At 40.7% G+C, this 26997-nt stretch overlaps 2 protein-coding genes across 3 annotated transcripts in view; both read left to right on the forward strand.

Moving 5' to 3' along the window:
* LOC308391631 (sucrase-isomaltase, intestinal-like) overlaps positions 1–5126 on the forward strand; it is a 29402-nt gene extending 24276 nt beyond the window's left edge. The window contains exons 38-48 of the mRNA XM_080874286.1: positions 302–435; positions 614–648; positions 823–939; positions 1298–1446; positions 1905–1989; positions 2172–2228; positions 2372–2496; positions 2776–2864; positions 3552–3601; positions 4403–4570; positions 4765–5126. Coding sequence (XP_080730412.1) covers positions 302–435; positions 614–648; positions 823–939; positions 1298–1446; positions 1905–1989; positions 2172–2228; positions 2372–2496; positions 2776–2864; positions 3552–3601; positions 4403–4570; positions 4765–4842 — 1087 coding nt within the window. The 3' untranslated portion in view covers positions 4843–5126. The remainder of the gene's footprint in view (positions 1–301; positions 436–613; positions 649–822; positions 940–1297; positions 1447–1904; positions 1990–2171; positions 2229–2371; positions 2497–2775; positions 2865–3551; positions 3602–4402; positions 4571–4764) is intronic.
* A 1947-nt stretch (positions 5127–7073) lies between these two features.
* Positions 7074–24685, forward strand: nop14 (NOP14 nucleolar protein homolog (yeast)). Of its 2 annotated transcripts, none has more exons than XM_080874779.1 (19): positions 7074–7262; positions 7614–7796; positions 12236–12370; positions 14247–14388; positions 14689–14831; positions 14948–15076; positions 15181–15303; positions 16078–16209; positions 16308–16629; positions 16756–16886; positions 16972–17057; positions 17137–17272; positions 18371–18472; positions 19521–19674; positions 19752–19911; positions 23456–23603; positions 23725–23843; positions 23968–24123; positions 24209–24685. In XM_080874779.1, the coding sequence occupies exons 2-19, from the start codon at positions 7614–7616 to the stop codon at positions 24300–24302; spliced, it is 2595 nt and encodes an 864-aa protein (XP_080730905.1). In that variant the 5' UTR covers positions 7074–7262; the 3' UTR covers positions 24303–24685. The 2 variants fall into 2 exon arrangements, with proteins under 2 accessions (XP_080730905.1, XP_080730904.1); XM_080874778.1 differs by having other exon boundaries at positions 7075–7237.
* Positions 24686–26997: the final 2312 nt, after the last annotated feature.

Genomic DNA, 26997 nt, shown 5'->3' on the forward strand with positions numbered 1-26997 from the left:
CATGTTTATTTAACTTAACAATGTGAAAATACATTTGTCCATGAAGTGAAACACTTTTCTCACCGCAGAGAAGAATTAGCTGCAGAAAAGGATACGCGGACGCTCAGGCTGTTAGCTCAGTTGCTTTAGCTTAATTTAATTTAAAAAATAGCACCTTGGATAATTCATTTCTATAATAAATGAATAACTGCTTTAAAAGAAAGACGACACTTTTATGTTATTCTAATTGCTCGACTATGTATGCGCACGTGTGTTATTTGCATGTGTAAGGCAAATATGCTTGTCCTTCTCCTTTGCACAGTGCCCTTCTGGACGTGACTGGTAAAAGAGGCATAGTGGTCACCAGGTCCACCTACCCCTCTAGTGGAAAATGGGCTGGACATTGGCTCGGAGACAACAATGCCAGCTGGGACCAGCTTTACAAATCCATTATTGGTACACATACACATTTATTTTTAATTTTACTCTTCTGCATAAAACGTGCTGTTCGTAATTGTGTTTTGAAAATATATATTTTGTCTTTAACACATAGGTTAACATGATCCCAAACCCCTAAAACGAAGCAAAAACTCTAATCAGTTTACATAATTTCCAATGTTTCTTTGCTCTACAGGTATGATGGAGTTCAGTCTCTTTGGAATCCCTTACGTAAGTATCATCATCTCTCCTGGCTTTGACCCTCTGAGTGATCTTGTACTTACTAAATAACATACAGTAGCTTAAATTGAGTTTCATTATTTACATCTTGAAATGCAATGTGTGATTTGATTCAACATGATGCTTAAAAATACAAAAGACTTTGGGTTTGACTCTCTCTTTCAGACCGGGGCAGACATTTGCGGGTTCTTTAATAAACCTGACTATGAGATGTGTCTCCGTTGGATGCAGCTGGGTGCTTTCTATCCATACTCACGCAACCACAATGGCAAGGGCAACCCGGTGAGTGGGTTAAATATGCATCCATAGAGATGGATTGGATTGTGAATTTTAAAATCAGCTTATTTGACTTTTTCAGGTTTATATTTGTGCAGTCTGACTTAAATTACTAAACCATCATTGGATCTTAAAATCTAAAGGTTTTAAAATGTATTTTTGCTCTTGGATTCAGTGCCAACAATTGAATTATTTCATTATCTATAGAATTAATTTATTTTTACACCAATCTGGGAATTAGGAGTTTGTCTAGTGTCATGAACAGTGCCATGAAAATGGTGCTTTTACTCATGAACTTTGCTTTTTTTGAAGCTGAAATTTTGAAACTTTTAAATAATAATGTGTTTACATTTTTTTCTTTTAGAGACAAGATCCTGTTGCTTGGGATAAACCATTCGCCGAAGCAAGCCGGGATGTCCTGAACATCCGTTACACCCTCCTGCCCTATTTGTACACGCTGATGTATGAGGCACATACAAAAGGAAACACAGTGATCAGACCACTTTTGCACGAGTAAGCTTAGATCACAACACACACAAATACACAAACACTACTAACAAAACATCTCTGACTGGCTGCAGATGTTCAGTTAAAGTGGTAGATAAAACTCACTTTGGTTACCCATGACTTTTGTATGGAGTTTAAGTAATTTGCTCATGAGAATAACTAGAACTGGTAAGAAAGTTAGAATAGTTTTTCTTGACAATTGCACTTCTTTCATATCGGCATTTCAAAAGCTCTCTGAGCAAGGCACTGCATGTGAGATGATTAGCTACACTTGGCAACTTCCAAACATGAACACGTGAAACTCTTTGAAAAACAAGATCAATTTAAGTGACTCTTAAAAAGTTGCAGCTGGTATTTAAGGAGCTGGCTGGCTGAGTTTAATTGGCTTTCATCTGGAAGCCACTGAATCCTGAATGAGTGCTTGAATACTGAGGTTTAATGGCGTCTGTGCTGCTGTATCGCAGGTTTGTGGACGACAAATCTACATGGGAAATCTACAAACAGTTCCTTTGGGGACCTGCCCTACTTATCAGCCCCGCACTTGACCCGGTATGCTGTAACACACACACACACATGCACACACACACACAAACACACACACACACGCACATACACGCACATACACGCACACACACACACACACACACACACACATTTTTTCCCCCTTTTTCTTTTAAATGTCTACACCATTAGTGTTGGGATTGATTGTTTTTATTTGCGACTGATTTCAGGGAGTCACAAATGTGAATGGCTATCTTCCCAACGCACGCTGGTATGACTACCACACAGTAAGTATTTGTCTATAGCAATAACATTTAAAAGCAAATATTTGTTATCAATGCATTTGCATAATTCTGTTGATTAAAAGATGCCTTCACACTCTACCTGTGCCTCTAGTACTTTAATAGCATTCAATCATTTCTTTCATCAGGCCGGAGATGTTGGAGTGCGTGGCCAAATGATTAACATGCCGACACCCTTGGACCATATTAACCTGCACATCAGAGGAGGATACATCTTACCCTGGCAGAAGCCCGAGAACACTACATACTACAGGTGAGCACACATTATGCCCCATACAGTTAGCTACAGGTCTGCATCCTGTGTGTAGCATGACCTGTGTGCTTGTTTGTCGGTTAGTGAGAGAGAAACACATATTGCTTGTGTGTTTGAATGTTTTTAAGTGTGAGTGGGAATGAGAGGTGGGACACTCAGGTGATGATCATTTTCAACAGTAAGGAGATCAGGCCCCTGTTTGTTCTCAGCATCAGGTTTAAACAGACGGTGTCCTTTAGATATCTGCTACAAACATTTCCACTGCTTTTTTTTTTTTAGCCGGAAGAATCCTCTAGGACTGATCGTCCCTCTGAGTGACAGCGGCACCGCTGAAGGATCTTTATTCTGGGATGATGGCGAGGGAATTGGTAAGTGAAAGGTCCCTCTTAAACACCTACACCTATCAACACACCGAATAGCATGGGGTTTGACATTTAATGTATGTGTTTATAGAGTGATTATTCACACATGCATATACACACAAACACACAGAACACAGTGCTATTTTATTTTAACATTTTAGTAATCCTGTTAGTCAGTAGATAAACATCTTGCCAGCTCTTTGTTGTGTTTTTCTTTTAATGAAAGGCAATGCTGCTTTGTCAGTCCGTCTGCTTAAATTGAAATACTTCAACAAACATTCCTTTGGACTGCTATTAAAATTTAGAGCTACTTTTTTAATCCCCAGTCCTGATAACGAATGGTGATTTTCTAGCTGTCTTATTTTCTTTTCTCAATGCATTACTTGCTTACCTGGTCATGGTGTCATTCATCCAACCAGTTCCATGTTCACTTATTCACGCCACCAATTAATTATTCACCCATGTGTATATTTACTCTGCATACGTTAAGCCAATTATCTACTTATTTTACTTAATTGTTATTGTTATGGCTCGTCTGCTTGCGAGTCATTACTATGTTACATCATTTTTATATTTTCTCCATTTAGTCAAATGAATATCAACTCAAGTCTTCATCGGCACAAATTCTCACGTATCCGTAAGTTGTCTCTGTGTCAGTTATTTTGTTTTCATGTTCGTATTTTCTCTCCTCAGACACGGTGGAGACCAACAAATATCTTCTGATCTCATTTTCAGCACAGTCGGTGAGTTCAAGAGCCAACTACGTATCGTGTTTTTTTTTCATTGTCATTATTACTGTAAATGCATGCTTTAGCATTCAAAATGGCCAAATTAAGTGGATGTCAAAGGCTAACTGTTAGCAGTTGGTGGTTTGAAATATGTTTTTCTTCAGATAAATTTCTAACTTTAGAAAATATTTTGACACCGGTATTAAAAAATAGAAAAGAAAAGGGAAAAGAAAAATGTTTTAGTGCTTTAATGATATAATATTAACACATAATTTTAATTATGTCAAAGCAGATAAGTGACCATTATAGTAAAAAAATGATAACTCAGTAGATGCTTTCAAATTACTCAAGAGCAAAGGTATTTTGTGCTTAAATTTTTGTGGCTTAAAATGAACATGCTTAGTCAGAAGAGAATGAAATGTTGTGTTTCTTCTTCCTCGACACCATTTAGTTAAATAAAACAATAAAAGCCACAATGTAGTCACCACCAGTTTTGTTGGAAGGTTTCTGCAAAAGTTCATGTTTAGCAGTCAGACAAGCTCAAAGCATTTCTTTCACAAACCTGAAAAACTTGGACATGATCTCAGAGTAGATTTAGTATCTGTAGATACACCAAAGGGCTTAAAGTGTCTTCCAGTGCCGATTGTTGTCCAACATGTCATACAATTACCGCAATCCTGTAAAACTGATAGCTGGTGGAATTTATTATTATTATTATTTTGTTTATCAGTGATACAGATCAAATATGTAATCATTTGCACTGGATGTATTTGGTTTTCATTAACCCTCCTCCTTGTCTCCAACCCTCTCATTTAGAACACCTTGTCCAGTCAGGTGACCCACAATGGTCTTACTGCTGGTGATCGGCTGAAGCTGGGCGTCGTGAAGGTTTGGGGTGCAGGCAGTACTAAGATCACAAAGGTTACCCTGACTGTAGCTGGAGTGGCACATAATCTCACCCCAGAGCACAACGTTGACTCCCAGGTCAGTGCATTTGTGGGATGCTCATTTTTGTTATACACATCTAAACACTGTAGGTTTCTCTATTTAAATGTAAATAATTAAAGAGCGTTATTATTATCATTAATATTATACAGCTCACAAATAACGAAGAACAGGCCACGTTAAATGAACGAAAGGATTAAGTCGCCCTCTGTTTTCTCTGCCTCTTCTTATAGGAGCTGATTATTGATGCGACTTCAAAGGATGTTTATGTGGATCAGCCTTTCATCATAACATGGCAAACCAGTGTCTGAGTGCGCTATTTGTGTTGACCTGTAAAAAATTAAGATATCTATGACTAATGATGAAGTAATTTAAATTAAGAAGTGAATATAGTGCATTTTCTCTGAACATGAAATCTGAAACCTCAGTTTGTACCAAGTACAAGAGTGAAACTGTCCTGTTTACTACTGTTCTGCACTTCTACGTAAACGTCAAGCTATATTTCAGAACATTATCCCATCCACCAACTGCTGTTGTTAAAATGTGCGATACTGTAGAATCAGTGATAAGAATAATGGTTTAGCTGCTTGTGTTAAATGAATCCAAGTGCATTAACTGTATGTATTTACCATCATTCTGATCTGATAAACAAGCCACAAATAAATCAAACAACTAAAAGTGTGTTTGTTGTTCTTCTCCTGTGTGTCTCTGTCTTCTTGTTGGTCATATTAGCCAATGAAAAATAGTTTGGAATGTCAGCAACAATTCATTAAGTTGTGGAGGAAAGAAATGCTAACCTAATTTACATGCAGGATCATTGATTTCATGATAATATCCTGGCAAACAGTCACAAACATCTTAAATCTCTTTGCAATAGGTGGCTATGCTTTGATTCATGTGAAAAGTGTGTTTGTGTGGATGTGCTGGCATCTGTTTATAGTACAGCTGTGTTGCCACAATTAATTACCCATAAAATGATGCAGTTATTCATTAGTCAGCCTGCAGTGAAGCTAATGATGTCAGTTTAGCCATGGGAACCTCAAATTGATTTCCAGTCTAATCACCACTCCATGGGAAACAGTGTGTAGGGGGGTTGTGCTTTTCTCGAAAATGTTTAGATCTGTGATGAATCAGTCTACTTCCTGTTTTCAGGTTAGATGAAGAGTTTCACACTTTCACTGTTAAAAACATCCCAACCTTGGGTGCCTCTGGGATTAATTGAGCTGATGATCTGATGGGACATTCTTCCTGGATTCATACAGAAATTATTACTTTGAGATGACGACTGTGAAACAGCCAGGGCTTTCATAGTCTTTACTCTCCTTTCTATCCTTATAGGATCACGTAAATTTTAATAACTCAGACAAATCATGGTCGCATCTCCTCGTCTTAATTCCTTATGGTTGCCCCATGTCCTTCAAACCCTCAGGCCTGATCATTCTCTAGCTTTTCTTCTGTGAACTGTTCATCCTCTGTTCTGTCACTAGCCTTTCAGACTCTAATTAGAGAACCTCATACATGTCTCTACCTGCTACATCTCCACCAGCAGCAGCATTTTGACTCTCACCACTACAATTTTGCAATTCCCTCCTGCTATGTGGTTTAGCAGATTAGTCAACACACGAAACACTCTGTACTTCAGTGAATTATGTTCAGTTGTTTCTGCTTTTAATTTTGGACATTAATAATATACAGCTTTCTGCAGATAGTAAACATTGATGAAAAACCCTAAATTGCAGGACACTGCATTGACCTTCAAAATGCAGTTCCAGTTTATATTTAAGGGGGTCAAAACATTGGGTGTAAATTGGACACAGTGGGGTGTACTTCCTTATAATAAAATTGTTGTGCAGACACAAGGTCAGCATGTTCGTTGCTAGAAGTTATTTCATTCACTTGTTCTGTTTGGCTTGTTGGGGTCAAAATGAGCTGTCTCATTTTATTCTCACTGGAAGAGAAAAACAGACAAAAAAAACAATGAATGAATCCAGTCTGGGGCCTTTCTGTGTGGGGCTTGCATGTTTCTTTGTGTCTGTTTTGTCTTGGTATTCTGGCTTCCTCCCACAGTCTGTGTGGCATCAGGTTAATGAGTGATTCTAAATTGTTGGCTGTAGGTGTGTATGAATGGTTGTCTGTCTCTCTATGATCTGTAGCATACTGGCACATCTCACCCCATTGCCGTGACCCTGAACTGGATAACCAGAACAAATTGGATGGATGAATTGATGGATAGATGGATAAATAAAAAATGATATGCTTGAAAACGCTGCTACAAAAAGTATTTCACAGATTTTGGCTGCTTCTATTATATTGGAATGTTTAGTATTAGTAATATTACCCTTCCTAAGCTACTTTATTGGGCTTTCTTTCAATTTCTTTTAATTTTTCATCCATCTGTATAAACACAGTTTGAATTTACTACGATAACTGCAGGAGGCTTCGTCTCCACTTCTTGATTTTGAAGGGTGAACTTCCATCTTTAAACTCTAGAGGCGCTGTAGGAGCTTTTCCACCGGAAGTACCTCATGTCTGCTCTATTGTGGTGAACTTTCACCTTAGGCTGTGCACGCTGGAAGAAATGGAAACTCAGTGAAGCAACGTGGGCAGGGATATATTAAACAATTATTTCTTGAATTTAGTGTCGCTGAAGCCTTCCCTCCTAATCTTTTGTTCCGCCTGGACTTAATAATCCGACGCGGCTCAAAGGTGAGCACCTCCTGTCTGTGAAAATGTGAGTTTGTTTACAAGCTGCTGACGGTTCACAGTGAAGCTAACTGTCCTGAAAGTAGCCCAATATTTTTTCTTGTGGATTTAACATCGTGTGCTATTTCATTTGGCATTTTCATCTAACAAGTGTGTCTGTTTTGTAAACCTGAATGCTTTAAAAGCTAATTTTTAAGCTAGCATTAACCCAGTATAACGATAACAAAAAATTGTATCCTGTAGAAGTCGCAGGAAAAAAACGAGACTCCCAGGAAGTAAATAAACATAATTAACTATCATAGGATCTAAGATTTAAGCTGTAAACAACCAGAGGAGGGGAAGAGACAGTAATGTTAACTCAGCCATTGCTTTGTTACAGATGGGGAAGGCGCCGAAGAAGAGGAGCCTTGCTGACAAGGTGCGAAAGACCAAAACCTCCTCTGAGATCAAAAACAACCCGTTTGAAGTGAAAATCAACAGAAAGAAATTTGATGTCCTGGGGAGAAAAAGCAAGCATGATGTGGGTCTGCCCGGTGTATCTCGATCCAAAGCCGTCAATAAGGTAAGAGACAGCCCCTATTATGTTTTAATGAACTCACCTGACCTTGTGTTCAGGTGTGAGCTCACTTTAGAGGGATTTGCTGATGCTCAGTACTGTTTTATTAAATTGTATTCATATTTTTGGAAAGACCAGTTACACTGCATTGCGCGACCGTCAGTGCTGAAAACTATTTATCTAAACATCGTGTAAATCATATATGAATTTAACTATTAACTATATCTTTTTATGTTTTGTGTTTTCAAGTCCTAAACTGAAGACTTCCTGCTAACTTGACCTTTAACTTGACAGTTAAAAGTAGAGCTGGGCGATATGAGATTTTTTCATATCACGATATGTTTTTTTTTCCATTTCAGGCGATAACGATATCTATCACGATATAAGCCAAATAACTGTTTTTGTAAGATTTAAATGTGCCGTTGCTCACAAGTAAAATGTGAAATAATCAGCAGCTTGTTTTTATTTAAATATTTATTTCCCATAATAAATTCAACAGGGTAGATGTACTTAAGGAACATGAGACTTTTTCAGATAAATAAAGGCAAATATTGCAAACTACACAAAAGGCAGCCGCTAAAGCGTTTAAGTTTCAAAATAGAACAAACGAAACAGACTAAATTGTCAATTCCACTTAGAAACAAAATATTAATTCTAAAAAGAAATCTTAGTTTGTTTAACAGAAGAACAGACAAAACTGACTTACTTTTGTCAATATCAAATAAACTGAGAACTAAAAGGAAATTCTCAATCTCTCCTTGTTGTATAGCTGAGCTTTTCAAACAGTGTTAACAGTTACTTTAGTCTGACAAAAGCCGAATGACGAATTAGCGCTTCCAGTCAGAGACTGAGGCTACGTCCACACGTACACGGGTATTTTCGAAAACGGAGATTTTCCGTTTCCGTTTTAAAAAAATAATCCCGTCCACACATAAAGGCAGAAATGAAGGAAAACGCTGCTATGAACATGCCAAAGCAGCAGGTGGCGCTAGATTCCTAACCGTGCGGAAATGTTGGCCAATCAGAAGTCTAGAAGCCTCAGTGGGAAAAAGTAAACAAAGCTGGGGCACAGAAGCAGAAACGGGTCGTATGTGTGGACGGACAGTAACTGTGTGTATATGTAAGCATTTAAACACTGCAGAGAGTAGAATTAACAGTAACAGTATTGTAGAAATTCATTTCACCGAAACAATAACGTGACGCATGCACCAGTTTATTGTATTTCCAGACTTGCTTTCAGCACAATTTACAGTGCACGCTACTCTGTTTTTTGTCAGACTTGAAATAGCTGAAATACCTTCACACTACGGAACTTCTATGGCTCTTCCGTTCGACAATCTCTCCGGCGCTGGAACCATCATCTGTTTTCTCTTCGGTCATGCTCGGTTGATTTTTCTAGTCGGCACACTCATTTCCTCCATTACGCGCTGGCTGCTTCCCAAACAAACACATGTGCGGCTTGGCACTTGTGCTGTACGTAACAAGTCACGCGACGTGACGCTGCGGCTGTGATTGGTTCGGCTCTGCGCTACTTAGTTTGGATTGGCTGACCTTGTTTTTTTTTTTGTTTTTTTTTTTTTAAGAGGACAAGAGCGGCGAGGTCTATCGCGATAGCTTAATTTCTCTATCGAGTAAAAGTTATATTGCGATACATATCGTTATCGTTCTATCGCCCAGCTCTAGTTAAAAGCTTTTCAAGGTTCAAGGTTCTTTATTTGTCACATGCATAGTTATACAAGTATAACACACAGTGAAATGTAGCCTGACACGCTCCTCGACATGTGCAAAAAAATTGGGGTGGGGTGTAGAGGAAGAACATTATATATATATATATATATATATATACTATATATATATATATATATATATATATATATATAAAAAAACACCCAGCACGCCCCTGCGGGCGGTTTATCCTTCAAGCTCGGGTCCTCTACCAGAGGCCTGGGAGCTTGAGGGTCCTGCGCAGTATCTTAGCTGTTCCCAGGACTGCGCTCTTCTGGACAGAGATCTCCGATGTTGTTCCCGGGATCTGCTGGAGCCACTCGCCTAGCTTGGGAGTCACCGCACCTAGTGCTCCGATTACCACGGGGACCACCGTTACCTTCGCCCTCCACATCCTCTCGAGCTCTTCTCTGAGCCCTTGGTATTTCTCCAGCTTCTCGTGTTCCTTCTTCCTGATATTGCTGTCATTCGGAACCGCTACATCGATCACTACGGCCGTCTTCTTCTGTTTGTCTACCACCACTATGTCCGGTTGGTTAGCCACCACCATTTTGTCCGTCTGTATCTGGAAGTCCCACAGGATCTTAGCTCGGTCATTCTCCACCACCCTTGGGGGCATCTCCCATTTTGACCTCGGGACTTCTAGGTTATACTCGGCACAGATGTTCCTGTACACTATGCCGGCCACTTGGTTATGGCGTTCCATGTATGCCTTGCCTGCTAGCATCTTGCACCCTGCTGTTATGTGCTGGATTGTCTCTGGGGCATCTTTACACAGCCTGCACCTGGGGTCTTGCCTGGTGTGATAGACCCCAGCCTCTATGGATCTTGTACTCAGAGCTTGTTCTTGTGCTGCCATGATTAGTGCCTCTGTGCTGTCTTTCAGTCCAGCTTTGTCCAGCCACTGGTAGGATTTCTGGATATCAGCCACCTCCTCTATCTGCCGGTGGTACATACCGTGCAGGGGCCTGTCCTTCCATGATGGTTCCTCGTCTCCCTCCTCTTTCTTGGGTTTCTGCTGCCTGAGGTATTCACTGAGCACTCGGTCAGTTGGGGCCATCTTCCCAATGTATTCTTGGATGTTCCTTGTCTCATCCTGGACTGTGGTGCTGACACTCACCAGTCCCCGGCCCCCTTCCTTCCGCTTAGCGTACAGCCTCAGGGTGCTGGACTTGGGGTGAAACCCTCCATGCATGGTCAGGAGCTTTCTTGTCTTTATGTCAGTGGCTTCTATCTCCTCCTTTGGCCAGCCTATTACCCCAGCAGGGTACCTGATCACGGGCAGGGCGTATGTGTTGATGGCCCGGATCTTGTTCTTACCATTCAGCTGACTCCTCAGGACTTGCCTGACCCTCTGCAGGTACTTGGTGGTTGCAGCCTTTCTAGCGGCCTCTTCATGGTTCCCATTTGCCTGCGGGATCCCCAGGTACTTGTAACTGTCCTCTATGTCTGCAATGTTGCCTTCTGGTAGTTCAATCCCCTCAGTTCTGACTACCTTCCCTCTCTTTGTTACCATCCGACTACACTTCTCCAGTCCGAACGACATTCCAATGTCATTGCTGTATAGCCTGGTAGTGTGGATCAGTGAATCGATGTCTCGTTCACTCTTGGCATACAGCTTGATGTCATCCATGTACAGGAGGTGGCTGACAACTGCTCCGTTCCGTAGTCGGTATCCGTAGCCAGTCTTGTTAATGATCTCACTGAGGGGGTTCAGGCCTATGCAGAACAGCAGTGGGGACAGAGCATCTCCTTGGTAGATCCCGCACTTGATGGTAACTTGTGCTATGGGCTTGGAGTTGGCCTCTAGTGTTGTACGCCACATCCCCATTGAGTTCCTGATGAAGGCTCTTAGGGTCCCATTGATCTTGTACAATTCTAGGCATTCCAGTATCCAGCTGTGGGGCATTGAGTCATAGGCCTTCTTGTAATCAATCCAGGCAGTGCACAGGTTGGTCAGTCTGGTCTTGCAGTCTCGGCTGATTGTTCTGTCTACCAGTAGCTGGTGTTTTGCACCTCTGGTATTCTTGCCAATTCCTTTCTGTGTCCCGCTCATGTATTGACCCATGTGCCTGTTCATCTTAGCCGATATGATGCCTGACAGGAGCTTCCATGTAGTACTGAGGCAGGTTATTGGTCGGTAGTTGGAGGGGACCGCTCCCTTCTTGGGGTCCTTGGGGATCAGGACCGTCCGGCCTTCAGTTAGCCATTCCGGCTATATATATATATATATATATATATATATATATATATATATATAGTATATACATTGGGTGAATGTGCAGTAGTAGCAGCAAGCAGGTGAATTCTGTACATTAATATGAATAGACATCTGAATAGACATTTTCTTACCTGTTTTGTATATAAGCTCTGCTGCTTAAGCCAAAATCTCCAAAGATCCAGAGAACTGAAGCCACAAACTTTTCTGTTCTGGCAGCGTTTGCTCACAGCTCGCTGTGCATTTAACACTATCTGTGCTGTGAAGCCTGGTGCTCACACAGTCATGCTGGGAGAGGGACTTTCTGCAGGAGTCACTGAGAGGGTTGTAAGAACAGAGAGAGCCGTGAACTGGTCTAAATACAAGCAGAAGTGCTAAGAAAAGTAAAATCTTCATCATTTGTTGTTTCTAATTTGTGTGATTTATTATTATTTTTTGTTTTTTAAATTGATAGGGTTTAGGCAGCTTGTAATTAATAAGCAGTTCTTTTTTTAATTTATAGAGAAAAGAGACCCTGCTGAAGGAATACAAACAGAAGAACAGATGCAGCAAATTTATTGACAGACGTTTTGGAGAGTATGACACCAAGATGGCACCCGAAGACAAAATTCTCCAGAGGTTCACGATGGAGAGACAGGTCAGTGATGCGATGTGTTTATTGCTGCCTGAAAGGACACATTGATCGTCAGGTTGTGAAATAAAGAATAGATAAAATAAGCCAAGCATTTAGTGATTAACATGATTTCTTTCTTTTTTGTGTGTGTTACTTTCGTCATTGTGGATATAGCATCAGTCGTTTACTTAATCAGTGTGTACATCCTCCATAACTCATTAGATTTGCTATAAACCAGTCATGATGTGATTCAAGTCCAGACCTGAGAAGTTTAACAAAAAACCTGCATTTAACTTTTTGTGAATTTCAGACATTTTTTTTTCTTTTTTCCAATTAAAAAAAACCAAAGTCTCGTCACTTCCTTTTTATGGCCTGAAATGTTGATTCTAGACCTCTTAGTGAAAGAAACGCCTTGAATATACAATCTGACAAGGACACAAACAACTGGAGACATGACAGCTGAGTAGTTGTTTCTATCAAACTTATTTTGAAGATTTTGATTATGGTCACATAGCCTACTGATTTCATGCCATCTGTGTGTGCTGTTTACTTACTAAAGAGAAAACTGGATACAGGAAGACCCACAATTGCGCAGCATCTGAAGGTGGCTTCAGTAAAGGCCTGATAGATCAATTTTTAGTTTTTCTAATTCCTTTAGAGCCTGTATAAACTAAATGCAGTTTATTCTTCATTGCAGCTGTTAAGGTTCAAAATTGAGGAGGGAGAGTACAAACCACCCATGGTCCAGAAGCTCTTGGTCCAACAATGATTTTTAATGAATACACACGTGTGGGAAGACAACTCTGTACGCAGACAGCAATTGAGCTTCGACTTAATCAAAGCATGAACAGATATTTTATAGCATCAGGGTTTGATTTACTGACGCCCCTTCATGCGTCACAGATACATTTTATACATAGATCAGATCAACACCACAATGACTTTTAACCCAGAAGATCATCTTCTATTTTCATGGCTGGTACTTTCCGTTCTTGTCTTAAAGTGAATTGTTCCTCTTTCTTGCCGAGACATGACTAATCTCTCCTCTAAATAAATCTAACTCATGTGTGTGTGTCACGACCTCACATGCTCTTTCTCAATTCACCTGTTGCACTTCTGACCTTTCACCAGACCAGAGGCTCACTGAGACTATGTGTATGTCCTCTACTAAATAAATGTTTTAACCAAGAACCTCTACTTAAAAGCTTAATATAAAATGATCTGATATATAAGTGTTTTGTAAGCATGTACTGAAATTCCTTCTATGGCTCCAAATCACTTGCACAATAGATTGTCCGGACATCGCGCCGAACAAAGCTTCCAACCCCCAATTAATTGACCGAGCTCCAACTCTTTAATAAGCACAGATATGCATTGTGTATAAAATAGTCATAACTGCACCTGAAATACAAGGTCAACATAATAACTGTATGCATAACATCTTAAGGCCTTCTTAAAGCTATCTGTTACATTGTTAAAGCCTCGTCTTAGCCTGCTGCTCAAAATAACTTCCTGCTTCTGCAAACTCTCTGCAAGCCTGTTTCCTGTCAGCCTGTGACTTTTAGCCTTTCTGAAAGACACACACTGTTCAACCCCTGAATGCAATATAAACTCCAGATTATATTATTAATGCAATGGTAATAATGATGATTATTTAACAATAGCAGTAAAATAATTTCCCTGCTCCACACAGCCTTGGCTCACTTCTAATCTATCACAGCATAATAACGACTGTGTTTAAATACTTGTTGACCTAACTGGTCATGTTAATACTAGACTTACAGGCAAAGATTTGTCGCTTCTTTTGTCCAAGCTGCATAATGAAAAAAGTGAAAATAAACTGGCTTGTGCACAGATGTACCAAACCTACACCTTCTGTTACTTTGTATTTTATTATTAGCGCGTCCATGAGAAGAAGGACGTGTACAACCTGAATGAGGAGGAAGAGCTGACTCATTATGGCCAGTCTTTGGCTGAAATGGAGAAATTCAATGATGTTGTGAATAGCGATGATGAATCAGAAGAAAAGGGTCTATTGTCTGGTGAGTCTGAGTGCCAGATGAAGGGATTTTTTCCACATCTACATGGTTCTTATATTCCTGTTGTACCTTGAATCCATTTTCATTTAAATACTTTGATATTTTAATAGTCACTGTTTGTTATCCTCCAGATAAGCTCACCTTGATATGGGGGGAATTAATGTTAATTAATTTTCCTGCATATTCCCAAACATGTTGCCCATCTTTTTTCATTCCCAGCCCACAGCTTGGAGTGAACACGAGTGTTATTATAGATGACACAGCTGGCATTTATTAGTGACATTATTTTTCTTTCACACCTAGCTGAGCTCACTGCGTCCCACTTCGGAGGAGGAGGTGGTCTCCTCAGGAAGAAGGCATTGGGGGAGGAGGAGGAGGGAGGCCAGAGGGCAAAATCCAGGCAGGAGCTCATTGAAGAGCTCATCCAGAAGTCCAAGCAGGAGAAGGTAAGGCTTCGGTCCTGCTGATGGATTTTGGCCCATGCTGCCTTTGCCTGTCATATTGTTGCACATTACAGACTTTGCTAAACTGCTAAGGGCTGATGTCTGGGGCTTGTTTTCAGAGGGAACGCCAGGTGCAGAGAGAGGAGGCCCAGGAGCTGACCGAGAAGCTGGATCAAGACTGGAAGAACATACAGTCTCTGATGGTGAAAAAGACGCCCAAAGCTGACAAACAGGAGGAGAAACCCAAAGTAGGAATACACAAATGAGTCTGCAAAAAGACCATTCCACCCAGATGTGTGTGTGTGTGTTTTTTTGTAATAAATACCTTTTGCTTCATGTTTGTGTTTTCTAGCTGGAGGAATATGACATGATGGTCAGAGAGCTCGGCTTTGAGATGAAGGCTCAGCCCTCAGAGAAGATGAAAACTCCAGAGGAGCTAGCCAAGGAAGAGAGAGAGAAGCTGCAGAAACTCGAGGTACATTTGCTCTGTGGAAATTTGCCTTGTTGTCTGCAGCTGTCAAGCACTTTGATATTATTGTCTGTGAAGGTTCTCAGTCATCCAGGTCATCATAGTCAAAGGAGCTTGCAAAGAAAAGCGTCTGGACTTCTTTAAGTTGCAACTTAAAGAAGTCCAGACGCTTTTCTTTGCAAGCTCCTTTGACCACTTTGATGTTAATCGCCTGATCTTTCTTTGTTTTTTTTCCTTTTTAATTGAAATCAGGTTTTATTCTCAGTCTTTAAAAAGAGAAAATACCTCTTGATAGACACATCATTTTAATGCAAAGACATCACTGTCCCAATAAATCGAGCTCTCAGCTAACAGGAGCCACGTAGAAAAGATGCTGGAAAGCCACATTGTAGCATTATACGATGCAGCTCTTACATTTTGACAGGAGAAGTAGCTTCTTGCTCTTATGACAGTCACGTCAAAGGCAGCATTCAAATGCGGTTTGACCTTGTGAGATCTAAGTACCTGTAATCCTTAACCCCTTCCCTATCCTATCAGAATCTGTGATTAGTTTTTCTCCTTTCAAAAGTCTTCCCCTAAGTTTGGGAATCATGGGACAATGTAACTAACAGAAACCAATAACTGTACAGGTTTTCCAAAAAAAGCAGCTTTGCTGTTCTCCAGATTGCAGGGTTTTGAGTTACGGTCACCTGAGATCGCCTTGAGATTTTACTTCAATGGTGAATTTAATTAGAGAAGTAATTGATAACGACCAGTTCCCATCATCTGATCTTTCTACAGGCTGACCGTCTCAGGAGGATGATGGGAGAGGAAGTCGTGGAAGGTGCACAAAGTCAGATTCACTTCTCTGCTGATGACCTCAATGACGGCTTCGTTCTGGATAAGCATGACAAGAAGACTCTGGCTTATCAGGTGTGAGACGACACAATGCAGAACAGTTTTGTTACTTTGGGTTATTCCTCCTAGTATGACTGTTGATTTTTATCTTAATGTGTTATTCCTGTCCATAGGATGGAAAATGGAACATGGGGGAGGAGGAAGAAGAAGAAGATGAGGCTGAAGATGAAGAAGGAGAGGGCGAGAGCAGTGAGGAACAGGAATCGGATGCAGAGGAGGATGAAGTTGAGGAAGAAGAAGAAGAAGAGGAGGAGGAGGAGGAAGAAGAGGAGGGAAGTGGTGAAGATGATGGCCACTCAGACCTCGAGTCTGAGCAAGAAAGCGAAAATGAGGAGGAGGAAGAGGCCAGCCCCAAGCCGAAGAAGACTCTCAGCAAAGAGGAAGTGAAGGCCCAGCAGGAGGCAGCCAAAGCAGAGCTCCCATACACATTTGCTGGTACCAGAATTTATTACTCATTAAAATAAAATAAAAAAAGTCAGATTAGTGTCATGTTTAGTTATAGTTAGTTCTTTCCCTTACAAAATATCCAATACTGTATTGTTCTTCTTCTTCCTCTCACAGCCCCTGAGAGCTACAACGATCTGAAGGATATGCTACGTGGTCACACCTCTGACAACCAGCGCCTCATTGTGGCCAGAACTCAAAAGAGCAACCACCCCAGTTTGGCTGTAGGCAATAAACTCAAACTGCAGGTACAGTTACAGAGTTGGATGCACATGTGTGATGAGTCGGCAGCTTTCACCGTTATGTGAATTCACAGAGCTCTCTCTGTTCCAGAAACTTTTTGGCTTTCTGTTGGAGTACATCGGAGAGCTGGCCACTAGGAGTCCACCTGAACTTAGCACCATTGATAAGCTCATACCGTGAGTTCAGAAAGAGGCTTCAAAATATTTAGTCCTTGAAATAAAGACATTTCTTTACCTTTTGCAAATCCCTCTGCAGCGAGGTGTACGCTCTGTGCCAGATGTTTCCAGATGCAGCCTGTAAGGCTATGCAGAGCATCCTCGGAGATGCCGCTCATAGCATGGAAGAGACGCTTGAGGTCAAAGGTCACGCAGCTTTCCCTACACTAGACATGGTATGAATTACTTACTTTGATTGTGGTAAATGTTTGATGTTCACCGTGGTGTTTATAGATTTTGGAGTCTTTAAATGTCAGCTCATTCAGGGACTGACTGATTCGTAGGCCTGCGCCATTCTCGCTTCAGGTAGAATCAATGTTTGAATCAATGTTAAGACCTTCCAGTGTTATATAAAGAAAACTAGTGATTCATCTTTAAGCAATAGAGCTTCTTACAGTTTGATTTCATCCCAGCTGATTTTGATCAGTGCTTGTACCGTGACCTCTTAACACACTACACAGAACTTTTAACTCAGCTGCACTGCGTGCGTGAGTGAGTAATACTGCCATGTTAGTCATGAGAACCTGATTGAAAGTACTGGTTCTAAAATGTATATATTTCTAAAGAGCAGGTAGATTCTCTCTATATAATCTGTTAACTTATTATCATTGTCTCTGAATGATGGATTGAGCAGTGGCCCATTTCCTGTTGTGGGGATCATTGTGTGTCAGGCTATGATGATGAGTAGGCCGCAGTGGTTGCACTGAAACAAAGTTTAGCCTGGTTTAAATGGTTTCTTTAGTAATTTGATTTAGTTTTGATGAAAAATCAATCTGCACTGTAAATATTGCTCACTAACCCACTGCTGTGATTAAAAGGGGAATAAAATGAGAGTTGACTGCCAATCTGTTTAAAGGCCTGTTATTTGTGCCTCCGTCGCTCAGTCATCCCTCTCAGTAAAAGCCAGCAAGGCATGCTGCGAATCATTCACTCTGCTGCCCTGAGCCTGGGGTAAGAACTGAAGAAGAGCTGGATGAGCTTACTTTTATCAGATCCTCTCTTTGCTCATCTGATTCTGGCAACTCAACAATCAGACACTGTTCAAACTGATATTAGTCAAAATGTAACTAGGACTGTGTAGAAGTGCAACTGTTTTCTTAAAAGATTTAATAGATGTTTAACGTTTGATGTGTTATGTTCAGGATTTAAGTGAATGCTTTGGACTTTGTCCCAGATGTTTTTAAAGTAGGATTAATAAAATTAATTCTCTAATGTAAAGACACTTATTATTGTATATGTTGCACCTTCATTTGTATATTTCCTTCTTTTTTAAGCTCATCTACCTTAAGGTGACAGCCCTGCTGTTTCCTACCTCAGACTTCAGGCACCCAGTTACAACTCCAGCGCTGCTTTTCATCAGCCAGGCTCTCACCAAGGTACAAACAGACATTTTAATATTTTTACATATCTTTTAATATCTGTGTTGTTTGAGCAGTTTGGGATCTTATCGAGTGTTGAACTTGCCTAGCTGCTACCGTGTGTGTGTGTGTGTGTGTGTGTGTGTGTGTGTGTGTGTGTGTGTGTGTGTGTGTGTGTGTGTGTGTGTGTGTGTGTGTGTGTGTGTGTGTGTGTGTGTGTGTGTGTGTGTGTGTGTGTGTGTGATTAATTACTTTTCTGTGGAACTTCAGAAAACAGTTGCTGTTAAATGTCAGGAGGCCATCACATTGAATCCTGGTAGTCCTTTCTATGTTACCAACAGACATACACGAACACACGTGCACATATTTTGTCCTTTCCATACACACACAAATGCTTACCCACACATCACTTGAGGCTACAATTCTAAACAGGTAAAAATCAGAAGTTAAATCAAAATAATATTTAGAATAGACCTGTTCGAAATGCCAAATATACACTAGATGACAATCTCTCTCTTTTCATTGTTCTTGCTAGAATTGTACCAAATAGACATTAAGCCTCGGTTGCAAATTAACCAAATGCATATATATCAGAATCAGAATCAGAATACTTTATTAATCCCGAGGGAAATTAGGGTTACAGCAGGCAGCACGCTAATGGCGCATGCGCACTTACAAAGGAACCTTCTGACCAACTTTACACAAACATCACATTGGGGAGACATGTCAGGAAGGTAGGCTGATAGGAAAAAACAACGAAAATACACTACATGAGGTAAGAGGAGGAGAAAAAAAACTCCACTCAGACTGAGCTCCTAGTGGGAGAACAGTTTGATAACAGAAAAAACAAAAAAAATTAATTTAGCATAGCGTTAGTAAACTTTTCCAAAGATCATGAAATGATGAGGGACGAAGTCCATGCTCCTTGTTATGTGAACATTCTGTAAGTTATTTGAAACAAATATGTGTTTGAGTTTGACAAACGCATTTTCTTTCCAGATCTGTCTCTCTGTGTACAGTAATCCTGAATCTTGTGTGCTTGTGTCTATGTCTTGTAATTTTTCAGTGCCCAGTGAGATCATTACAGGACCTAACATCAGGTTTAGTTCTGTGCTCTCTGGGAGTGGAGTATGTCTCTTTTTCAAAGCGCTTCCTGCCTGAGCTCATCAACTTCCTGGTTGGGACGCTACACCTGGCAGTGCAGGACAAGGCATCTTTGGGTATGACACTTTTATACGGCAGGTATGCTTTGTTAAGGTGTGAAACTGACCTGACATACTCTGACATTGTGTTGCAGGTTACATTGTGGTGCCACCCTTCAGAGCATCAGGAAAATACAGCGATCTTTTAGTGCTGTCATCGTCAGAGTCCTGCAGGAGCTGGAGCAAAAAAAGCCTCCCACTCTCTGCTACTCAGCAGCTGGACCTCGAAAACGACCCTGATAGAGATACCCACAGGTAAAACATGACCCTGCTTGTTCAGTCAAGTCTAGTTCAATGCTTCTTTAATTCTTAAACAAGCACTGGGCATTATTAAAATGGTCCAATACAAATAATCGCTTTGGCTGTTCTATGTAGATTAGAAAATATCTGCATTTATCCCTAAAATTGTGAAATTAAGTGTTATAGCAGCCAAAAAATGGACAGCAGCTTAGCTTAATAATATAAATACAATATAGATACTGTACAGTAGAGTTAGCTGTAAAGTAGTGAGGTGAAGTAAGGTTTTCCAAAAATCAAAGCAAACAAACAAGAAACCCTCCACAAACAGATGAAACCAGTGTAACTTTGGACATAAATCAAGATGAAATATCTCGGTTGGTTTTGAAGGGTTAGTGAAGTTAGTTGAATTATAACACTGGCAACGTCTTTTAGAAGAGTTTGGGGTAAGTTGTTCTTAATGAAAGTGCTGATTCAGGGTCATTCAGTGAGACTGTTGCTGTAATTTGGTAAGGAGAAGACAAAACTGCAGCCAATAGACTGTATTAGCCTTTTCCATTAGCCGATGTGCCATGCTGCATGTGAATAATCCTAATAAAGACCTTTAGAGGGGAAGAGTGACGTGCAGAATTACGTTTGATCATCACCTGTTGCCAGCGGAGTTGTTCAGCTGTTTTCCAGCTGAGACTCCAACCACAAAACCTCCTGGTAAGAACATGGAGGATGGATGCAGACACGCGGTTTATGCCAAAATTAGAAAATTTCTTTGTTAGAGTAGCCGAATAAAACAACAACAAATCTGTAAATCTAGGAGTGCCATTGTTGACTATTGAAAGTGTAGTATGTATGATAACCATGTAATAACAGAGATTAACACGTTCCTGGAGACAGTTATAGGCACAGTGGGAGGACAGAGAGGGAGTGTGAGAAAATCCTTTGTCTTCTCCTTCACACTGTTCATGATCAGTTTGGATCACCAAAAAGGAAATAATTAGATTAAAAAAAACGGAGCCACATTAAAAAAAGTTAATTTGTTGGTTTTTTTGTCTTTTTTTTCCTGTAAGGACAAAACTGAAGCACACAAGCGTGCATTCATACGCATCTTCTCTGTAACTGGCTGCATGTTCCACAGTGCTAATGCAATTATTGTGTGATAAACATGCTCATTATTATTACAGCCACCGCTGTTTGCATCTGATAAACCTAAAATAGGCCTTCATACTTGGTTTACCTGGATACGCTGAGTGGCTCAGAGCTGATTTATCCACTTGTGTGAATTCGGGTGAGTCGCCAGCACGGTTTCACACAGCAGCTGGTGTGTGGGCACAAAGCTAAGCTTCAGGCTTCAGCAGATCATGATTGTGCACAGTTTGTCAGAACATACATTTTTATTCATGCTCAACTAAAACGAATACTTATCAATGTATTGTAATGAGTGGTAATTATCGATAACATTTCATTAAACATGCAGAGACATAAATACAGCAGCCACTGGTTGTATTTATGGGGGGAAAAATTTAAAAGAGCCTCCAAAATATGGAGGCCAAGTCAACACCTTGAACTCTATAATGTCCTTCAAACCAGCCCTGAACCATTTCTGCAGTGGGCCTGCGATTGTTCTCAGTGTCATTAGGGAATGCTGTTGCCATAAAGAAGTGTAAATGTGAGGGGTATGGGTGAGAATAACATCCAGATGATGCTGGATGTTAACATGGAACATCCAGGGTTTCTACTTCCACTCGCCTTCTTCACACTGCTGTCTTTTCCCATAAAAAGGACACATTCACAAAGATGTCCACGCGATCTAAAAGAAGGATACCATTGCAGTGAGATAATCAGTGTTATCCACCTTAGCTTTAATTTCATGGCTGATATATGTATTATTCCAATTTATTCCTCAGTCAGTTTTGAGCTGCTAATCATTTTGATGTACAGTTTACAAAGGGCAGGTCGTGTTTTCCAGTATTTGTGTTCCTAATGACTCAGAATGAGTCTTGATCAAATAGTACTCAGTGAGTCATCTTTAAATCCTGTGCCCTGGGGTCTGATCAAGTCCAGTTCTCCCACAGTGTTATATACGCCACTGCATGAGAGTCCCTCTGCTCAGTTTCATAGTATAATTTCTGCATTCCTTGAGGCCGTACAGTGACACATGCACACAAGCAGCTGTGTGTGAAGAGGCCAGTGGGTGTGGTAATTACTTCTGGGTGATAAAGCAGGCGAGGATAGTGAGTGTACACTGAAGGTTAAAGGGTGTCTAAAATGTGTAAAGATGGAGGCGTGCAGTGTCACACAGAAAATTGAGCTAATGCTTTTAGAGAGGTCAATGACTCCCTGAAGTCTGGAACCCGTGGACGTCACCAAATGCTGCATTTCCTCCTTGAGATGGTCTGGAAGACGATTACCGTAGCTGCCTTCAGCTTCTTGTTTGTGGGTCTTTGTGTCCCGGTTCCAAAAGCAGCCGTATATCCTACAACCCGGCCTCCACCATGTTTGTAATTTGTAGTTCTGAGTGACATTTATAGACAGCAGGCAACAGTTACCGTATGTTTCGGACCATAAGACGCATTAAGCGAAACAAAACAGTCAGATAAGTCAAACTTTCCTCGACTCATTCTTCTTGCTTCCTCCACTTCCGTGCCATTGATTCATTCATGTTAAACTCTCTCGCAGCTGCTCTATTCCCGTGTTGTTGCAGTATATTAATGACTAACCTTGTATTGTGGATGGATTATCTCAGTTGTTCTCCTGACTGAAGTTTGGTCCGTTTACAGCATCCTGCCATGCGATTGCATTTGTCTCTAACCATCGGGAACCCTCACATTAACTTTTATCGAGTGGAAAAAAGTTAGCGTTCATCCTCCAGCGTCACTGTGCTTATGTTATGCTAACATAGCTGTGTCGCTAGCAATCACGTCAGCTAGTTCAACTTCAGTAACCCTACAAACATCACTGCTGTTTAGTTTTCTGCCTTCATTTAAACTTTTCATGGATGCCTGGATGTTAAACATAATTGTTGCACCTGGTAAACGCTGATTGTTTTATTAAAGATGAAAGAATTTAGACAGTTTTTAACTCTCAGTGATGCCACAGTGTTCGTTTGACTTTGGGACCTGAAGACGACAGAGTTTAGGACCCAGATTGCTCTTCAAGGCTCCTGACTACGGTAGCCGTAATGCTCAGACAATCCATCAAGCAGTGCGGCTTCATAGCTTACCAAAGTCGTACTAAAACATTTTTTTTGACAGATTTTTAAGCGCTGCGTACCACATAAAATTGGTTCGAGGTCCGTGAGCACAACCAGAATTCAAACATAAAGCACACCGGATTATAAGGCGCACTGTCAATTTTTGAGAAAATGTAAGGATTTTAAGTGTGACTTATAGTCCGGAAAATACGGTACTTGTAAAATCAAATGTTGCGATCTGCACGTGCAGCAGTGTTTGAAAGGAAGTCATATGTGTGAAGTGAGAACTGGGCTTCAGGACCTGAGGTATATAGAGGCTAATTAACATGAGAAAAGTTATAAAACTGAAATGTTCATAATTGTGTTTTTTCACAGGTTAACGTGTTTGTCTACTTGCCTCGACCTGGTGAAGAGGTGCTGCTTGCTCTACAAAGACCTCCCCTCCTTCACACACATCTTTCAGCCAATCAGAACGCTTCTTTCAAAACATCTTTCCACCCAAACATTACCAGAGCCATTACAGGTTAGTTACAGATTTGTGCTGATTTTTTGTTGTTTTGTTTCTTTTTGGGGTTTTTTTTATTTTTATTTTTATCTTAATTGGATGAATTTTCTGTGTTTAGTAACAGTGTTTGTCATTGCAGGAGCTTAGCAGTGAGATCGTGGAGGCCATTAGCAGTATGCCTGTGACTCAGAGTGCGCTTGTTTTTGACAAGAGAAAGCCTATTCCTCTGAAGCTGCTCACGCCCAAGATTGTTGAAGTGTAAGCACCAAAATAAATTGCTCATCCAAATCGAGCAGTTCAGATTGTTCAGGTAGCCAAAGATTTACGATGGATGTCTCCCCTCTTTTTTAATATTTCGTGTGCCATTTTTGGTTATTATCAGGCTGGACTATGGAAAGAAGCGTGGCAGCACCAGAGAGGAGAGAGAGAAGGAGCGACTAAAGCATAAATACAAGAGGGAGTTTAAGGGCGCTCTGAGAGAGATCAGGAAGGACTCACGCTTCCTGGCCAGAGAGAAGCTCAACGAGGTCATGAACAGGTGTGGATACAACTCCAGCATCTGTTCAGAAATGTTCATGCTTCTCTTAGTAGACGATTTAACTTTTACACATTCTGTGTTTCAGGGATGCAGAGAGAAAGAGAAAAGTGAAAGAGCTAATGGGCAGTCTGGCCACCCAGGAGGGAGAGTGGAAATCCCTGAAGAGGAAGAAGAAGTGAAATATTTAATCTCCACCAGTTCTCCCCATTGTCTGATCATTTTCAAATGGATCTCTCCAGTTCAGCTGTGGATCACATGTATAAGGTTGAAATATATGGAATATACAGCTGAGAGTTCTCTGTCATGATTGCACACCATGTTATCACATATTCCCATGTAGGCGTTTGATGTGACAATTGGATACTGCTGTTGGAAGTGTCAGTCCACAAAGGAACAGAGGAGTGAATATTTTGCTCGCATTTTCCCTTTTTTTTAAAAACCAGAAACCATCACAACGTTATGCTGTTGTGTGTGCTGTCAACAGTGGCTATACTTTTCCAATAAAGAAGGTCAGGGTTACTCCCACTATGATAAAAATGTAAATAAATTTACAGCACATGGATCAAGCTGCATCGGTCTTCATTTTAAATGTTTAATGTTCTGTCGTATAAAACACCTGGAAACAGCTGCATGGTCTTCACATTAATGCAGTCCTGCACAAATTAAAGGTTGTGGTCTTAGCAGGGTTATGGTAATAATTTATTACTTAGCAGCCTTTATTCATAAAAAGCTTAAAAACAAAGTATTTTATTATGTACTAAATATATATTAAATATAACTATTTTTGTTCACTGCAACATGGAAACACGAGGCCGTCAAATGTATCTTTACAAATCCAGTCTGAGTGAAATGATTTGAGCGATTCTGAGAATCGTTTGCCGATGCGGTTCTTGATGATCTCGGTGGTTTATCTCGCTGTGAGTGGATTTTAGAAATCAGGTCGCACGCATCACAGGACAGTTCAAACACTTTGAATTCAGACTGCAGCTGGGCAATTGACACAATACCAAGAACCTGAACAGGAAGCAGGCATTCAGATGATGTGGGTTGGTACACAGACGTTGCGTGTATGGTTTGATTGGTAGGAAGGCAGGAAATGTTGGTTAAAAAGGCTTCGGTGTGGTGTTTAGTGGAGATGAATTTTCTCTTTGAGTTATGTTGCTGTTACATGCAGACACGAACACAACAGCAAGATCTGCTCACGCCTTAGCCGATACAAAAGTTCATTCAGGACTCACATTAGCTTTGGAGCTGTCGTAGCCAGCGTAATATTTTGTTTGGATACATTTCCGCATTTTTCTTAAAAACATGCTCACCCAGTAAATCCTAACCATCTCCAGAAGTGTATTAATGCTGGTGTCCAGCAGTGTTCTGGTCTCCATGCTTGCCCCCACCCTGCTTTTGCTTACCTTGTCCATTTGGGTCATTTTCTCTAGCTGTTTCTCTGTTGATCTTTTTGCAAGCTCTCATCACTGCCAGTCAACTGCATGCTGATCTGAGAGTGGAAGGTTATTGTGCTTACTCCTGTGCACCTTTAGGGAGTCACACTTGCTCATGTATCATCTGTTGTCCTCTTAAACATTAAAGACAGCTGCTACCTAGATCCGTCTCCATGTTGTGCTGATAGGAAGTCTGCTTTAGGAGGCAGACCAGCAGCATCATGCCAGAGAAATCATCTGAATTCTCTGGCTTTCTTGAGACTTTATTATTTAGATATGAGGTTTGATCAAAAATTGCAATCTAGCTAATTTCTGCTTAGAAACTGTGGACTCCTGGATTTAATTAAATTAAAATCTGCTTGGGAGTAGCTGTAGATTCAGTTCTCACTACCAGCAATGATTCTCCATGAGAAACTTGGAATTAGAAGTTGACCTTTGCTCCTGCAATGTTTGAGGACCATGATGGTTGGAGTCGGACTTCCAGCGAGCGGTCTTAGAATAGCAACGTCCCTGGAAAAGCCACCTGGACATGCCTGAGAAAAGGATCTTAAACAGAGATGTGAAGCAGGTAAGCTTCCTGATTTTTATCGGTGTATTAGCTTTTGAGCACAGCTAATACACCGCTTGCCACTGGGTTACTGTTAAATGTGGACGGTGTGACAAAACTAAAACTCGGCTGGGCTGAACGATAAAAACGGAGGATTATCAACTACGGCATGAAAAAAGTGTTGAGGAAACAGCAATATGAATGCTACTTTGTCTAGTGTTTAAGAAAAAAAGGTTAATAAAAATCTAAACAGCATTTAAAAATAGTCAACTATTTCTGCTTTTTTTAGGCTCCTCCCACCAGATAGGCATGCAAGTACAAATATGTACTTTTATCGTTATGGCCCACATGAAATCTGAACCACGCACACTAGTTATCCTGTGCATCTTAATTTTCTTTTTACTGTTTTATAGTGCTCACCTGATTTGGTCCAAATGACCAGCCCCCAGAACATGTAGCCTACCCCAGCTTTAGCATGAATATGATGTATGCTTTTCATCAAGTGCATCATAAAACAGTGGGCTACTGCAGCTGTAGACTGATGTGTCATGAACAATAAATACCCACCAAATCCTGCAGGATTAAAAGACATGTTGGCCTCAGTGTTGATGAAGAGTGCTGTCTCTCCAAGGAAGCAAAATGCTGGAAGTGTTAATTGCAAGGACATGCCTTTGTGAGTGCACGTCTGTCTCTTTTTTTCCCTCCCCTCGCACTCTCTAAAGCCTGCAGCTGGAGGGCTGGCTACAGCACATTTTCAAGCCCAACATGGTTGTTCTGTTTAAGCTGCATGCCAACATCTAATCCTAGATTATCTTTGATTACCAAAATCCTTAGACGATACCGAAATCTCTTAAAGCAGAAACCAGTAATTGATGAGAACTGAGAGAC

Source organism: Rhamphochromis sp. 'chilingali', assembly GCF_963969265.1.
Source record: "Rhamphochromis sp. 'chilingali' genome assembly, chromosome: 2".
Lineage (NCBI taxonomy): Eukaryota > Metazoa > Chordata > Actinopteri > Cichliformes > Cichlidae > Rhamphochromis > Rhamphochromis sp. 'chilingali'.